The 17,665-nt window shown below is 45.9% G+C and overlaps 1 protein-coding gene across 8 annotated transcripts in view; it reads left to right on the top strand.

The window, feature by feature from the left end:
* The window catches only part of STX8 (syntaxin 8), a 358,471-nt gene that overhangs the window by 289,346 nt on the left and 51,460 nt on the right, over positions 1-17,665 (top strand). The window contains exon 8 of one of the 8 annotated variants that reach the window (XM_065532768.2): positions 11,129-11,178. The exons of the other annotated variants lie outside the window; for them this stretch is intronic. Coding sequence (XP_065388840.1) covers positions 11,129-11,163 — 35 coding nt within the window. The 3' untranslated portion in view covers positions 11,164-11,178. Of the gene's footprint in view, positions 1-11,128; positions 11,179-17,665 lie in introns of those variants that run through there. 8 annotated transcript variants of the gene reach the window in all.

The following is a 17,665-nucleotide window of genomic DNA, read 5'->3' as shown; positions in this document are numbered from 1 at the left end:
GAGCTATGTAGTTTATTGTAATTAGATCTCCTTTCTTATGCAATATTTTGGGTTTTATGGAACTTACTGTCATTTTTCCCTTTTTTTTTTTTTTTTTTTTGAGACGGAGTCTCACTCTGTCGCCCAGGCTGGAGTGCAGTGGCGCAATCTCCGCTCACTGCAAGCTCCGCCTCCAGGGTTCATGCCATTCTCCTGCCAAAGCCTCCCAAGTAGCTGGGACTACAGGCGCCCGCCACCGTGCCTGGCTAATTTTTTGTATTTTTTTGGTAGAGACGGGGTTTCACCGTGTTAGCCAGGATGGATTTTCCCCTTTGTTTATTATAATTCTTGCCCTAAATTACTACCAAACTAAAAAAAACAAAAATTCTGGGTATCGTCAGATGCACATCAAATAATCTTTTTTATATTTTCCTTGGGGTCAGCTCTCCTGGAGTCCACGTCCTTCTAAACCAGTCCAAACTGGTAGCTGTCTAGGATAGCACTCCTCTGCTAGGCATTCTTCTCAATATCTTCTTGAGACTTTCCATCAACTCTTTCTTCTTTTGGATCCCTTCTTTCCTGGAACTCATTTTCTTGCCTGGTTTACCCCCTCAGTCCTCCCCTAGCTTTCCAAGAAAGAGTACCTGGGAAATAAATTTTCTTAAGATAGTACATGTCCAAAACTGTCTTTATTATCTCCGTTGCTGTTGATAGATTGACTGCATATAAAATTTTAGACTGGAAACAATTTGCACTCCAAATTTTGGAGGCATTTTGCCTTGACTGCTAGCTTCCAGTATTGCCATAGAGAAGTCCAGTGCCTGTCTGATTCTGGAACCTTGTTGTACATCCTGTTTTGCTTTTAGGAGCATCTCTTTAGTCTCAGGATCCTCAATTTCACACAGAAGGCCTTAGAGTAACTTCCCTGCTTACCCCCGTTATTGTGTTGGGCATTTTATGAACCCTTCAGTTTGAAAATTCATATCCTTCAGTTCTCAAAATATTTTCTTATAGCTTTCATGATTATCTCCTGTGTTTTTTCTTTCCTTCTGCTGCACCCCTTAATTGGGTATTGGGTTTCCTAGTTTAATCCTTGAATTTCCTTATTTTCTCTTCTTTCATTTTTTGGTTGTTTTGTTCATTTCTTCAAGTGAGTCTTAAAAATTCTTCCATTGAATTTCTTTATAGCTGCTGTCTTCTTTTTTCACTCTAAGGCTTTCTGATTTTTAAATTTATTCTGTTCTAATTTCATAGATATTATATATTTTATCTCTATGAGAATCATAATTATTCTTTCACATTTTCTTGTGTTCTTTGCATTGTGTTCTTTGTCATTGGATTCCTTTTTCTGTTTTGTTTTTTTCCCCTGTGGGGTTTTTTGTTTTTTGTTTTGTTTTGTTTTTTGGGGTGTTTTTTTTGCTTCCCCCCACGACCCCCCCCCTTCTCAAATGTCTAGTGATGCTTGGCTACCCATTAATGTTAAAGAATGTAGGCCAGGCGTGGTGTCTCAGACCTGTAATCCCAGCACTTTGGGAGGCCGAGCGGGTGGATCACAAGATCAAGAGATCAAAACCATCCTGGCCAACATGGTAAAACCCCGTCTCTACCAAAATTACCAAATTAGCTGGGCATGGTGGTGCACGCCTGTAATCCCAGCTACTCGGGAGGCCGAGGCAGGACAGTGGCTTGAACCCAGGAGGCAGAGGTTGCAGTGAGCCGAGATTGCGCCACTGCACTCCAGCCTGGCGACCCAGCGAGACTCGTCTCAAAACAAACAAACAAAAGAATGGAAAAAGACATATGAAAGTTCTGTAGGCGTGGGTGGGGTCTGTTGAATTGTAGATTTCACAGAAGCATTATCAGACAGGGGAGGACCTCGTCATTTGATTGGGGATCTCAAATAGGACTATCTGCATTTCTTTTCTCTTTGTTTAGTCCATCGCTGCTGAGAGGAGCTCTGTAGTCTCCCCTAATGAGTGGAAACTTGGCTGTTAAGTGTGTGGGAGCCCAACAGGAGAAGGGGACAGCCAGCTTCTCATGCCCTATGAAACCAGGATTTCATCTCCCTATTTCCAGCCTCTCATCATATCCCTTTCTTCTTCTGTGCCTGTTGCCCCCATGTTTCAGGCTCAGTCCAGTTTCACCTGTGAACCTCTCTTCTGAGAGGATAGGGGAGCGGTAGTTTGCCTGATTGTGTGCGGCGGTGGCGGGGACCTGGGGTGCATCTAGCCCTCATATAGTCTTTAACTGGTCCCCCTGTTTTTAACCTCACCTGCAGAAGAACCTGATGGGACCAGCCCCGCCCCCAAATCTGCTGTGTAGGTTTCTTATCTACTGTAAGGCACTGATGACTCATCCATCTGCTTTCCATCTCCTAACATTTTGTTGCTGTATCTGATTCGATGTCATTTTCTCTCCTGTTCTTTTGGTTTATGTATTTATACCATTTCCTACTAGTAGAGTTTGGGGAGCGGGGAGAGATAACCAAGGGTGTTCAGTTTCCCCACATGAAATCAACACATGACATACACCATTCTTCCAGGCCTCATTACAGCCCCGTGAGATACGTAATGTCATTCCCATATCACAGATAAGAGGCGAAGACCCTGAGAGGTGAGGGCCAGTGCTCAAGGTCACATAGCTGGTCAGTGGCAGAGCCTCAGCTCAAACCCAGGTTCACCTCTGAAGCCCACTTTTTCTACCACATCACCCTTTTTCCTGATTCTCTGGGGTTTCGCTGGGATTCCTTTACCACACTGAACAATATTCGTCAGGAATATACACCACACACAGACCCAAGTGGCCACGTAGTTCAGCTAACAGGCCTTTTTTTTTTTTTTTTTTTTTTGCTTCCCTTTGTTCCCTGAAGCAATTATTTCTTTATTTCATTTAAAGACTGAGCCTCCGCAGCTGCTGTGGCCAGCTTAGAGTTGTCTGAAGGTTGAAGACGAGAACCAAAGCCGTGAGCTTACAAGCTATCAAACTTGAAAGATGTATTGAGGTGAAGCACCGCTGCAAGAGCCTCCCCACCAAACCTTTTTAAAGTGCTTTTTCTTTCCAAAATGAAAAAGAACCGTTTGTACTATACATGCATAAAATCGTCAGCTCTGGCAGTGTTCAAGACGATATTTTTTGGTAACTCCCCACCCCAACATAACAGACAGTGTCATCTCAAAGCCAAAATAATTGTGTGTGTTGTGCCCTGATATTTAGAAGTCAAAGATCGGTGTATGTGTGTGGGCCGAAACACGTGCCCAGGTTCCTCCTCTCTTTCGGAGAAGAGGGCCCGTGCTAACAGTCAAATCACTTTTGTTTTCATACCGAATATTTAAGTTGCAAATTTGAGCCATGTGGGCAGGGGTTTGAAATCAAGACAGCTGAACTGCTAAGGCGCTTTTGGAGTTCAACCATTTGGATCAAACGTAGACTGACTTCATGGGGAAGCATTCAAGTCGAGTTTTTTCATCCCATCTATGATCTTGCCTTGTTTTTTTTTTTTTTTTTAAGCCTTACCAAGTCTGCTATTTCCCTCGGCGTTTCCAAAGCGCTGCATATAGTTACTGGCAAGTGTGCGATGCGGTAATATGGGGATTCCAGAAGAAGTTCGTTACAGTTTTTCAGAAGTATCGAGTAAATTAGTCACTTTTGAAGGGAAAATGTGAAGGTATTGTTTGTCTTTAAAGTATTTGTTTTTCTAAGCACAAGTGCCTTAGCAACTGTATGTGAAGACAGGTTTATTTCAGCAGAATTTGTAGTAAACAATGTGTTCATTTATGGCCAGGCGTTGGTACATGTACTAGTTTCATTTGCGATTTTCAGGCATGATATAACCAGCACACAACCATTCCAAAAGACGTTTTGCCTTTTTGTGTTTATTTAACCAAGGTGATCACTGTTTGGGACTACCAGGCTTGGATCAGTAGGCACCCTCGGTCTGCCCCATGCACGAACAGATGGGCATCTCGTTGTCCGTAATGTTCTGGGCTTAGCCCTGGCTTCTGGAGGCCGGCCTTAGAGAAAAGGCCCATCTAGGTCAGACCAGGAAATGCAGTGTTGAAGACACTGAGCAGTCCAGGGCCTCAGGTAGACGGAGATGTCCCAGATGTTTCTCCTTTGTTTTTGTTTTGTTTTGTTTTGTTTTGTTTTGTTTTATCACTACTTTGGACCTCTACACTGGTTTCTGCTGATTCTAGTTGTTTTATATCCAACACCTGCAGAATAGAGTTTGGTGGCTCAACACCAAAGACAGTGTTTCTGTCCACCAGATGTTGCCTGCGGTGTGTCTGTTAGAAATACAGATTCCTGAGTCCAAGCCCAGGCTTCCTGAAGCTTATTCCCTGAGCCTTGGGGCCTGGGAATCTGTTTTTCTCTCTAAGCCCTCTCCACAACCTGTGATTCGTGGGCAAATTGTTATTATCCATAGTGTCCAGATTTCCCTGATGATAAGAATCACATGATGTTCTTACTAAAAATACAAATTCCTGGGTCCTCTCCCGGAACCGCTGAATCAGAATCTCCAGGGGGGTGGGGCCTGCGAAGCCGGGAGAATGGAACCTAGCATTTCAGAAAACTTAAGGTCCTGAGGCCAAGGTCCCCGGCTGGAAACCATCAGACGAAGTAAAGCAAGCCCCACCCATGACTTTGAAAAACTTTGCATCTGTTAATTAAAACATCGGACTAGGGGAGAGACTGAGAAGGGCCTTGCGTGTTTGGCCCCCAAGAAAGTCAAGTCAGAAACTTGTTGAGGTTCATTTTACCCATTTACCTGTGATATTTCTACGACTTTTGCAGTTTTCTAATTCTGCTCAGTTGAAGTCTCGATATAAAGTCAATCCTTATTATTCTGCTGATTAAAAGATCTAGAGGAAACTTTAAACTTATTTTTTCCCTGATTATTTCAAAAAGTATGTTTCATTTGCCTTGACTTTTCAAAAACAAGAGTAGCTTTATACGCTTTTAAAGAAAAAAAAACTTCTAAGCAACTGTCGTTGCTCATATCTTCTGAACTTTTCTACTTTATCCATATGTAAACTGTGAGCTTCTGAGGGCCAGAAAAACATGTATTGTTTATCTGCATATCTCCAGGGTGCACACTATTGCCTTAAATGAATGCTACATGAATTGAGAAGAAAATATTTTGTGTTCTCTGTAGGTTTATTTTGTTTAGCCAAGACGATCAGAGTTAAACCTAACCTTTTTCGCTTATTTGTTTTGGTGGGCCGTCTTGTAGTTAATTATTGGTTTATTAATTTGAAGATTTCCACAAGGCAAAATGCTGATTTTTTAAAAAAGTAAAACTTAGAGACAAACCACACAATTGTACATACCTGAAAAGAGCTGTCCAGATCCCCTGTATCCTGCTGAGGAAATTTCATTGCATAAATGGGTTACTATTAGTTGATGGAAAAATTAAGTTAACTGGAATCCCCAGTTCACTGACTGTGCCAGTTAACTGAGGTATTAGTGTCCTGTTTAAACTCTCCGAGCTATTAAATTAAACGGTCATGACATGAAACCTCAGAAAAGTCTTATTGTTGTCTAGCAAGATTGTGTACAGGTGTTGCTAGCCCACTTTAGAATAAAAAAGGTTTCAGTATTCTCAAAAATCATTTCCTCTCCTGAGGAAATACACCACAGTAAAACAGCCTTTTCCAGTACTGTAATTGCTGGCTTTCTGCTTCAAAAGAAAATCCTCGGATATGATTCAGGTTACAATTTCCATCAGACTTTTCTGAGTAGACTATAATAATTTTGTGTTTGATTAATAAAATAATTCCAGAAATGAATTTCAGAACTCGAATTTAATCCATAGAGACCGAGGCTGTTGGAAACATGTAGTTATTGAAAAACATTGCTTTTAATTTTGAAAGATGCATACAGTTCAACCTTATTAAATGAAAAGAATGTCGTTCTATCCACTGCAAAAGCTCCACGTTCCAAGTTCTGCTGCTACTTTTCTTGAGTTTAGACTTGAACCACAGTGACATGAAAACAGTGAGAATTCTGTTTCTTTTATTTGTTTGTTTGAGATGGAGTCTCGCTCTGTCGCCCAGGCTGGAGTGCAATGGCATGGTCTTGCCTCACTGCAACCTCTGCCTCCCAGGTTCAAGCGATTCTCCTGCCTCAGCCTCCTGAGTAGCTGGGATTTTACGCACGCACCACCATGCCCGGCTAATTTTTGTATTTTTAGTAGAGACGAGGTTTCACCATGTTGGCCAGGCTGGTCTCGAACTCCTAACCTTGTGTTCTGCCCACCTCAGCCTCCTACAGTGCTGGGATTACAGGTGCGAGCTGCCGCTCCTTGCCTCAGAATTCTATTTCAAACACAGAAGGTTGAATATTTATAGAAAGGAAAAAACCCTTTAGTTTAAGAAAAGTAATTTCTAATTGTCCACAGCTTTTTGTCAGAGTAAAGATATTATTTCGTCCGGGGTCACTCAACATCTATAATTGTGAGTGTTCTGTTTTTCCTCTCAAGGATACCTGTCAGGTGTCCTGGGCTCTCTTGTCCCCTAAGGTTCTACAGCAAATATGTAAACTGTCTTGCTTCTTGACTTTCTACCCACCTATTCTGGTGTCTTTAGGTATCTACTTGTTAGAGGATATACATGCACAGTTCTTCAGTTTTGGTAAAGAAAAAAAAAAAGATTCATCTCCATCAAGTGACTGTCTTATTTCAAGTATTCAGATTTGCAAGTTTAGCTCTTGCCTGGATATTTTCTCTCAGAAATTTTCTTTAGGCTGGTTATGCGGCCACCGGGTGAGCAGGAGAATCTCAGTTCTGCCCTTTGTGGCCATATAGGTTGGCCAGAGGAGTGTCTCACAGGGAAGAAGGCTCATTTTCCGTTGGCTGACTTTTTCTTTCCACTGTGATGAATAGCTAAGTCTGAGTTATAAGATGATGCCAGCAGTTTTAAGTGAAGAAAACAGACACCTGGAAACACTAACGTTTCATTCATAAAAAGGATAGCTTCCAGTTGCACCAATTGCGTCCCTTTCTGTTGAACCCTTTCTTACCATGCTTTCAAACAACGTAATATTGGAAGGAATCATGAATGAAGGAATGTACTCTACCGAGGCAAAGAGGAGGGATTATAGTAAGAAATATCATCAGGCCAGGCACGGTGGCTCACGCCTGTAATCCCAGCACTTTGGGAGGCTGAGGCGGGCGGATCACGAGGTCAGGAGATCGAGACCATCCTGGCTAACACGGTGAAACCCCGTCTCTACTAAAAATACAAAAACTTAGCTGGGCGTGGTGGCGGGCGCCTGTAGTCCCAGCTGCTCGGGAGGCTGAGGCAGGAGAATGGCGTGAACCCGGGAGGCGGAGCTTGCAGTGAGCCGAGATCGCGCCACTGCACTCCAGCCTGGGCGACAGAGTCAGACTTCGTCTGAAAATAAAAAAAGAAAGAAAGAAAAGAAAATACCATCAGTACCAAACAAAAATTTATCAAATGTACAAAAACATAAAATGTCTATCTGGGATTCTCAGATAGAGTGGGGAAATGGAGAAGTGGCATCCGATGGGGCCTCCAACAGGAGACTGGGGAGAAGGCTCCAGGAGATTCCTGGTGGAGAGGCCTCCACCAGCTATCGATGCTAGACCCATACCTGAGCTCTTTTAATTTTTTTTTTTTTTTTTTTGAGATGAATCTCACTCAAAAAGTAGAAGAAAAGTAAATATTGTGCTGTCAAAACTTGCTGGCAGCAATTCCAAGATGTCCAGAACTAGGCTCATGATCTTCTCCAGCCCTGCTTTTCTTCTGTTCTCTATCTCGATGAGCAAGACCACAAACCACTCCGTTTCTCAAGCTAAATACCCAGGAATCATCCCTCCTGCTGCTCAGCCCCCACATCTCGTCCGATGCCAGTTTTCACCGATTCCACCTCCTGAGGATCCATGGAATCCACCCACGCACTGCTTTTCCTTCCCGCAGCCTCACCTTGACCTCAGCCTCTGTCATCTTCTGGATCACTCCTGTCGCTTCCTGCATTGCCTTCCTGTTCCAGTTCTGCCCCCTCTAGTCCATTCTCCACATTGAAGCTGGGAGGAGCTTTGGAAAATGCAGATTTGCGTCTGTGAACCCTCCCCCTCCACCATCACTTCTCCCCGCTGAAACCTCTCAGAGCCTCTCTGTTGCCCAGATTCCTTGTGACCACACCTCGGGCCCTGCGCGATCCACTCTCCTCCTTATCTGCGGCCCACACACATAGACACACAACTCTGCATCCAACATCTTTGTAACTGTAACTGAGTTGTGCCTTACTGTGCCTCCACATCAATTTCCTTGGAACAGATTCTGCTTTCTTAACCTGTCTAAGCCTTAGTTTCCTTGTCTGCAGAGTGAGAATAGTCCTAGTTGCCTCACAGTAATTTGGCAGGTTCCTGAAAGGTTCTGTTGCTATTTGAGTTAAATGTTTATATTAACATGGAGAGCTGACAGGCACACAGCTCTGAGTCTTCCCATCCAGAAATATGGTATGGATCTGTGTGTGTTCATATTTTCCTTTATGTTCCTCAGGAAACTTGTGGAATTTCCAAAAAGTCGTTCTGTCCATTTTTGTTTATTCCTTTGTTCTCTGTTCATTAGTTTTTTAAAATTTTGTTTCTTTTTTGAGATGGAGTTTCACTCTTATTGCCCCAGCTGGAGTGCAATGGTGCGATCTCAGCTCACTGCAACCTCCACCTCCCAGGTTCAAGTGATTCTCCCGCCTTAGCCTCCCAGGTAGCTGAGATTACAGGCGCGCACCACCACGCCCGGCTAATTTTGTAGTTTTAGTAGCGACGGGGTTTTTCCGTGTTGGTCAGGCTGGTCTCGAACTCCTGACTTTAGGTGATCCACCCACCTCGGTCTCCCAAAGACCTATGATTACAGGCGTGAGCCACTGTGCCTGGCCGTTCGTTAGTCATTAATACATTTTTTTCATTGTATTTTCTTTTTTTCTTTCTTCTTCCTTTTTTTTTTTTTTTTTTTTTTTAAGACAGGATCTTACTCACTGTGTCAGCTATGTGGAGTGCAGTGGCATGATCTCAGCTCACTGCAGTCTCGACTGGCCAGGCTCGAGCCATTCTCCCACCCCTGCCTCCACAGTAGCTGGGACGAGAGGCGTGCGCCACCACACCTGGCTAATTTTTGTATTTTTTTGTAGAGATGAGGTTTCTCCGTGTTGCCCAGGCTGGTCTCAAACACCTGGGCTCAAGCGATCCACCACCTCTACCTGCCAAAATGCTGGGATTGCAGACATGAGCCATCACACCCCGTTGTATTTTCTGATTGATTTTAGCTGCCTTATGAGAAAGGAGTTGGAATTTATTGATGTATTTTAAACTGTCCTTGTTACTTTAGTTCAAAAAGATTTTCTGTGGATTATTTTGGTATTTCCAGGTTAGGTATTCTTGTTATCTGCAAATAATAATTTTGTCTCCTGCAGTTCTTGAAGAGGAAAACCAAAGAGCAGATGGGGTCAGGCTTGTCACAGTGAAGAAGAGGGTTGTTGTTGGCAGCATGAGGGAGACCTGTTGCTACTGGGGACGTTCTGTAGTAGGGAAGACAGTGAGAAGTCCATCATCGTCTAGTCTAGAGCTAGGCACCTGGGTGTGAAAGCAGAGAAGATGGTTTGGAAGCTGTGTTATTGATATCTTAGGTCTTTTTCTACTTCCGTACAACCTTTATTGTTATGACTATATGTTCGAGTTAGTCAACTCTGACAATAAACTTAGAGTTAGTCAAAGCTGGGTTCATATCCCAGGCCCAACACTGAAAAGCTCTGAAACCTTAGGAAAATTACTTACTGCTTCTGAGCATTAGGTTCATTAATAATAATAATAATAATGGTCAGGCGCAGTGGCTCACACCTGTAATCCCAACACTTTGGGAGGCTGAGGTGGGTGGATCACCTGAGGTCAGGAGTTCGAGACCAGCCTGGCCAACATGGTGAAACCCTGTCTCTACTAAGAATACAAAATTAGCCAGGCATGGTGGTGGGTGCCTATAATCTCAGCTACTTGGGAGACTGAGACAGGAAAATTGCTTGAACCCGGGAGGCAGAGGTTGCAGTGAGCTGAGATCGTGCCATTGAACTCCAGCCTGGGCAACAACAGTGAAACCCCATCTCAAAAAAAAAAAAAAAAAAAACCACACACACACAATAATGACAATGATAGTAACCCCAGTTTACAGTGTGATGTGGGGATTAGAGAGGGGATCTGGAAGATCAAGAGCACAGTGCTTGATGTGCAGCAGACCCTCCGTAAATGCTCGCTGTAGTCACACTGCTGCTGTCCTCATCAGATAGTGACAGAGCCAGAGCCCTCCCTTCCAGTGCCCCTTTAGCAGCTCTGGGCCCTCGTCACAGAAGCCCCCACACTCACGCTGCCTCCTGCACCCACCCTGCCCGATCTCCCTCCCGCACCCACCCTGCCCGATCTCCCTCCCGCACCCACCCTGCCCCATCTCCCTCCCGCACCCACCCTGCCCCATCTCCCTCCCGCACCCACCCTGCCCCATCTCCCTCCCGCACCCACCCTGCCCCATCTCCCTCCCGCACCCACCCTGCCCCATCTCCCTCCCGCACCCACCCTGCCCGATCTCCCTCCCGCACCCACCCTGCCCCATCTCCCTCCCGCACCCACCCTGCCCCATCTCCCTCCCGCACCCACCCTGCCCCATCTCCCTCCCGCACCCACCCTGCCCCATCTCCCTCCCGCACCCACCCTGCCCCATCTCCCTCCCGCACCCACCCTGCCCCATCTCCCTCCCGCACCCACCCTGCCCCATCTCCCTCCCGCACCCACCCTGCCCCATCTCCCTCCCCTGCTCTCCGCCTCCCCGTAATCTTTCCTCTCTCTGCTTTTCTTTGGGCTCTCAACCTGTCACCATCACTGCCACCGCCCAAGATCTCTCTTCTGAGCTCCATTATACTGCATATCCGAGAACTTTTTGATATGTCAGCTTAAATCCCTCTGCAGCATATCCAGAATGGCCCCTACCCCTAGTTTTCGGTCTCAATAAATAGCACGCCATTGACCCAGTTATTCAAGGTAGAAATTTTGTTTCCTCCTCTCCTCTCACCATATCCCCCCTTACTTATCCAAAAGGAAGCCTTGTTTCTCTTCTAAACTATGTTTCTATTTTTTTTTTTTTCTTAGATGAAATTTCACCCTTGTTGCCCAGGCTGGAGTGAAATCGTGTGATCTCGGCTCACCACAACCTTTGCCTCCCAGGTTCAAGCAATTCTCCTGTTTCAGCCTCCCGAGTAGCTGGGATTAACAGGCATGCACCACCATGCCCAGCTAATTTTGTATTTTTAGTGGAGATGGGGTTTTCTCTATGTTGGTCAGGCTGGTTTCAAACTCCCGACCACCTGCCCCGGCCTCCCAAAGTGCTGGGATTACAGGCGTGAGCCACTGCACCCGGCCCTAAAGTATGTTTCAGTCCCTCTATCTCCGCTGCCACCACCCCATTTCATGTCACCCTCTTACCCGAATGCTGGGATGGTTCTCTCAAAGAGGTCTTGTTGGCTTTACTTGTACCTGGACACCATACCCTCCGGTCCAGTCTCCACACAGTGACATAAATGACTGTCTAACCTAAAGGAGATATTGCCAGTCCCTGCTTAAACCCTTCACTGGCTTCCCTTGGACTTAGGATAAAGGCCAGCTCCTTACCATGGCTTCCAGGGCCCTGCAGGACTTAGCCCTGACACTCTCACCAAATTTGTCTTGATTTCTCTCCTTACCGGCCAGTTCTAGCCACAGTGGGTTTCTTTCCATTCCATGAATCCCTAGCTGCTCTGTGCCTACCACTCTGCCTGGCTCTGGCTGGCATGGTCTTCACCCAGCTTTATTTACTTTTAGATCTTAACAGATCACCTCATCAGAAGGCCATATCTGACCACCTCTTATCATAACATCTTGTTTGTTTCCTTCTTAATGCTTCTCTATGATTTATAATCATTTTACTGTGTGGTTGTTTGAATGTCTGACTCCCCCATTAGTCTGTCAATTCCTCAGGGACAGGTTTCATGTCCATCTTGACCCTTGTTGTATTCCCAGAAGCTAACATGGTACCTGGTACAGGGTTGGGTAGAAGCAAACGGAGGCTGACTGGCTTCTGTGTATTCAGCGTAGATGCCTTCATGAGCCATCGAGAGCCTGCCCTCACTCATTCACACCCTGCCCTCACTCATTGAGACCCTGCCCTCGCTAACCCTCAACCACTGTCATTTCCAGCTATCCCTTTTCTTATACCTCCACCCACACCCTGTGTTCCAGAGGACTTCAGGTCTTCTCATATGAGAAATAGCGGTAGGGACATTCTCCAGCGTGACAAGGAAGTTAACCAGAAAATAGTGTATTCCTTACTCATTTTTAAGTCATGAAGATGTTCATCCCCATTAAACCTACTGACACTGTAGACTCTAGATTTGAAATAGCTGTGGATGTTAAAAGGTGATTCTGGCTAGGCACAGTGGTACGCACCTATAGTCCCAGCTACTAGGAAGGCTGAGGCAGGAAGATCGTTTGAGCCCAAGAGGTCAAGGTTGTAGGGTGTTATGATCACACTTGTGAATAGCCACTGCACCGCAGCCTGGGCAACATAGCAAGATCCTGTCTCTTTAAAAAAAGAAAAAGTGGCCGGGCGCAGTGGCTCACACCTGTAATCCCAGCACTTTGGAAGGCCAAGGCGGGCAGATCACGAGGTCAGGAGTTTGAGACCAGCCTGCCCAACATAGTGAAACCCCATCTCTACTAAAAGTACAAAAAAATTAGCGGGGAGTGGTGGCGGGCACCTGTAGTCCCAGCTACTCGGGAGGCTGAGGCAGGAGAATGGCTTCAACCTGGGAGGTAGAGATTGCAGTGAGCTGAGATCGTGCCAGTGCACTCCAGCCTGGGTGACACAGCGAGACTCTATCTCAAAAAAAAAAGAAAGAAAAGCTAACTAAAAATAATTTTGTTGATATCTTAGATATCTCAGTAGTGGCCTAAAAGTTCTAATTTCGAAAGTGATGGAGAGCCTTTCAATCATCTTGCTGATAACCCAAAATTTAACAATTAGGAATGTATTCCTCCCAGCACTTTGGGAGGCCGAGATGGGTGGATCACAAGGTCAGGAGATCGAGACCATCCTGGCTAACCCGGTGAAACCCTGTCTCTACTAAAAAATACAAAAAACTAGCCAGGCGAGGTGGCAGGCACCTGTAGTCCCAGCTACTCGGGAGGCTGAGGCAGGAGAATGGCGTAAACCCGGGAGGCAGAGCTTGTAGTGAGCTGAGATCCGGCCACTGCACCCCAGCCTGGGAGACAGAGCGAGACTCCATCTCAAAAAAAAAAAAAAAAAGAAATGTATTCCTTTAGTCAAAATATGTCCCTCGTTTAAAGCACATACATCGTAGCCGGGCGTGGTGGCTCAAGCCTGTAATCTCAGCACTTTGGGAGGCCGAGACGGGTGGATCACGAGATCAGGAGATCGAGACCATCCTGGCTAACACGGTGAAACCCCGTCTCTACTTAAAAAATACAAAAAATTAGCCGGGCGTGGTGGCGGGCGCCTGTGGTCCCAGCTACTCGGGAGGCTGAGGCAGGAGAATCGCGTGAACCCGGGAGGCGGAGCTTGCAGTGAGCCGAGATCGCGCCACTGCACTCCAACCTGGGGGACAGAGTGAGACTCCTTCTAAAAAAAAAAAAAAAAAAACAAACCACATACATCGTTAGCATAGGATATATATTAATTAAACTTCTATTCTTTGGGACATCTTTTGATTGGGGAAAAAATGAAACAATTACTCACATTTCCACAAAAAAAGGTGGAGTTACTCTAAAGAATCGTTCCCTTTGTTAGAAACCACGGCAGACTTGGTACCAGCTTCAGAGAAAATAATCCATATCCAGCTCAGTCGCATGTACTGGACCAAAATCACTCAGGGGCTGCTGGCCAACCTGTGGATCAGCTGAACTTGCCCTGCATGCCCGGGGCCCTGTGGCTTGATGGATAGGATCATGGGGTAGGTAGAAACCATAACCGCCTTGACTCACACCTCAGCCAGAACTCTGATCTAGAAAGATGCCGTTTGAAAGGGCTGTAGGCACACCATGAAGCATGACTGGCGAAGCCTTAATAATAACAAAAGTGAGTGTTTATTGAGCATTTACTATGTCACTGACATTATTGCAGCACATTATATATACTACTTTATACTATTCCCATCTTGTTTTTTTTGTTTTGTTTTTTTTTTTGAGATGGAGTCTCACTTTGTCACCCCGGCTGCAGTGTGGTGGCACAATCTCAGCTCGCCTTCTCCGCCTCCTGGGTTCAAGCAGTTCTCCTGCCTCAGCCTCCCAAATAGCTGGGATTACAGGCGTGCACCACCACACTCGGCTAATTTTTGTATTTTTAGTAGAGACAGGGTTTCTCCATGTTGGTCAGGCTAATCTCGAACTCTTGACCCCGTGATCTGCCTGCCTCAGCCTCTCAAAGTGCTGGGATCACAGGCGTGAGCCACCCCACCTGGCCTGTTATCCTCCTCTTATAGGTGAGGTCCAGACGGGTTAAATGGTTGGCTCGTGATCACACAGAGGGGAAGTGAAATAGCCAGACAGTCCACTCTCCAGCAGACTTACACCTCTAAGCAAAGAGAAGTTGCCAGGGTATGTAAATAGGTAAGGGTGGGAACAGTTGAACTCTATTGACCAGGGAGAAGGCACTAAAGGAAAGACAGAGAATAGCAATGTCTCCCTGCGTCAGTGAAGCCAGCCCTTCACTTAGAGGTGATGGGGGAAAATAGGAAGGCAGAAGAGCTCCACCTAGGAGGTAATAGACAAAGGAAAGAAGTTCTCATGGACGCTTGGAGTGAAAGTGGAAATATACCAAGGAAAGGACCCCAGAGGTCCTGGTGAACCACTCAGCCCTGGTAGGCTGGAGCTCAAGAGGATGGTTGAGTCATCAGAAGTGAAAGAAGTGGAAGTTGTAAAGAGACCCTTGACTTGAACAGCCAAGTAATGATGATTTTGTTGGTTTCTGTGACTTAGGGACATTATAAAGAAATTGTTGGGCCAGGCGCGGTGACTCACGCTTGTAGTCCCTGCACTTTGGGAGGCCGAGGCGGGCACATTACTTGAGGTCAGGAGTCCAAGACCAGCTTGGCCAACATGGTGAAACATCATCTCTACTAAAAATACAAAAATTAGCCAGGCATTGTGGTGCGCACCTGTAGTCCCGGCTACTTGGGAGGCTGAAGCAGGAGAATCGCTTGAACCTGGGAGGCAGAGCTTACAGTGAGCCGAGATCGTGCCACTGTACTCCAGCCTGGTGACAGAGCGAGACTCCGTCTCAAAAAAAAAAAAAAAAAAAAAAAAAAAGAAATTATTGTATTCTTGAAGACTTTGTTTAAACAAATGTCTATATCACTCGTGCATTTGAGTTTTTTAGGACTTTTCTTTTTACTGGAGAAAGTTATGAACAAAGCCAAGGTGATCAAATCCCTTCCAGAACAGTGGTTGAGATCTGACCTCCACCCAAGCCAGCAAGCAGGTAACAGATCTGGGCAGGAAGGCCTTATCTGTACCTTAAGAAGACCAAGTGAGGTTAACATGCAGAGGAGGGATGGCAAAACCAGAGTAGGTGGCACATTTGACACTTTTCATAAGAAAATGACTTTCTTGTCTGACTTTTTGGTAGAAAATTCTCATGAGTAAGTACCGGTTATGGTCATTTCCCCAGAGCTAACATGAGACTGTAATGATTAAAATATGAATTGTGATTCAGTTACTCTAATCTTATATTCAGTACCATTCAATGAGACTGGAAAAGAAGCACCCCTTTATATCCAGGAAACTGTCAGAAAGGACCACTGAGAGCAGACTGCAGAGCGTGTTAGACTAGACAGCAACAGAGCCACTGCATTGAGGCCTGCCACGTAAACACACGCCCACTCCCAAACAGCTTGGATTTCCAATGTGAGATGGGAATGGGTGGGAAATCGCCAAGGCAGAAAGGCCTCAAGCCAATTCTGCAATTAGCCAATAGCCCGTACTGGCCTCCACGTTCATTTAGATAAATTTTGAAATCATCGGCAAACTGTGGAGCCAGATTCTTTCTTTGCGAGGAGAAAGTCAGACGGTGTAAACCTGCGTAGCGCCATGAGGTAAGCATGTGGAACAAGCTCTGCTTCCCACCCCCTGCAAGGACACCCCTGACTGTGTGTGGCCTGGCGTGGTCCTCGCTGGCAGTGGGGAGAGGGGTCCCTGCTGGGGCTGGCGACTGGATCCAGGACCTAGCAGCCCTACCTCGAGGCCCTGCTTCCAGGCTCACCTCCATCTTAGTGAAACCTGCAGAGGGGATGTTAATTAGCGAGGACTGGCGCTCAGGGAGTTGGGGGAGCTCTTAGCCCTCTCCCTTCCAAGAAAGATGACCTTTTGGACCCAAAAAGGGGAATTGGGCTCCAGTCGCTCTCATTCGAGGCAGTCGGAGTGCTTCCCACGTATCTCATTTATCCTCATGACACCCCAGAGAGGTAAGTTTGTTTGAGATTTATACAAAGTTATGATTATGCCTATAGATTCCAGTTCCTGCCTCTATGTCATTCTAAACCTCAAGTCTCATCCCCATCTCACTTTTCCTAACATAACTAAACCCTTCGGGGAATGAAACGTCTCAGGCTTTCGCCTCGCCAAAGGGCGGTTTCCCCCCCTTCCTTCTTTGTTGTTGTTAAGTTTGATTTATTGCTTCGCATTCTAGCCAGGCTCGATGGATGTTCGGAATATTATAAATAATGTGGATTGAAAAGATTGTGCTGAAACGTTTATTGCATTCTTAGAAAGAGAACAAGGAATGGTGCGGAGAGTGCGGCAGTGGAGAAGGAGGGGCGTGAGGAAGGTGGGAAGGGGAATCCTGCTCCTAGGATAGTTTAGTGTGTCAATAAAAGACAGTGCTCAGAAGGGAAAGAACTTATATTGCAATCATGCTATCAAGAATGCACAAGTGTTCCAGCGGGCGTAAAGAATATACTTCAAGAATGTAAGGACCATAAGGAACTAATCATTAGACGATTCTCTGTCTCATTTCCTCACCCACGGTGCTCAAAGAAGGCCAGCAATAGAGAGGCTGTCTGTGCTTTAAAACTAGCTCGCCAGCACACTAGCTTCGGGGTACCCTCTGGGAGGGCAGACAGCTGTGGCTAGCTGTGTGTGAGTGACAAGGCATCTCCTTGCAACTTATTTTGCACCTTACAATCTGGAATCTTTATTCTTCAGGTGCTCTAGAAATATAAATGTTATCCAAGGTTGGGATCCCTGATGCGGGGAAATCCACACTGGCTCGCGGGCATCCAGAGATCCCATTTCAAGCTGAAATCCTACCAGCTATTTCCTGCCGGGTAGTTCTCTGGTCCTTGTTCCTTCTCAGGGCCTTTCCTCGGGCTTCTGTGAGGAAGAAGGCAGCGTCCTTAGCGGCCAAGGCCATCTGTGTCAGCCTGATGCGACATAGAAAAGCCCGGCAATCTGGCAGAGATCATTCTTTGAATCCCTCTCTATTCTAAGCAAGAGCGGTCATTTGGCCACCCCAGCTGCTGCTGTTGGTCCCACACACCCCCTCAGAACAGAACTATCTTTGTCAAGAGGAAATGAGGCTGAGGGATATTGGCATGGGGGTGGATTAGGACAGCAAGAGAGCTTTGTGTCAAACACATC

Source organism: Macaca fascicularis, chromosome 16 (assembly GCF_037993035.2).
Source record: "Macaca fascicularis isolate 582-1 chromosome 16, T2T-MFA8v1.1".
Taxonomy (NCBI): domain Eukaryota; kingdom Metazoa; phylum Chordata; class Mammalia; order Primates; family Cercopithecidae; genus Macaca; species Macaca fascicularis.
The sequence above is the reverse complement of the archived record's forward strand: the minus strand, read 5'-3'. Positions and strand labels throughout refer to the sequence as shown.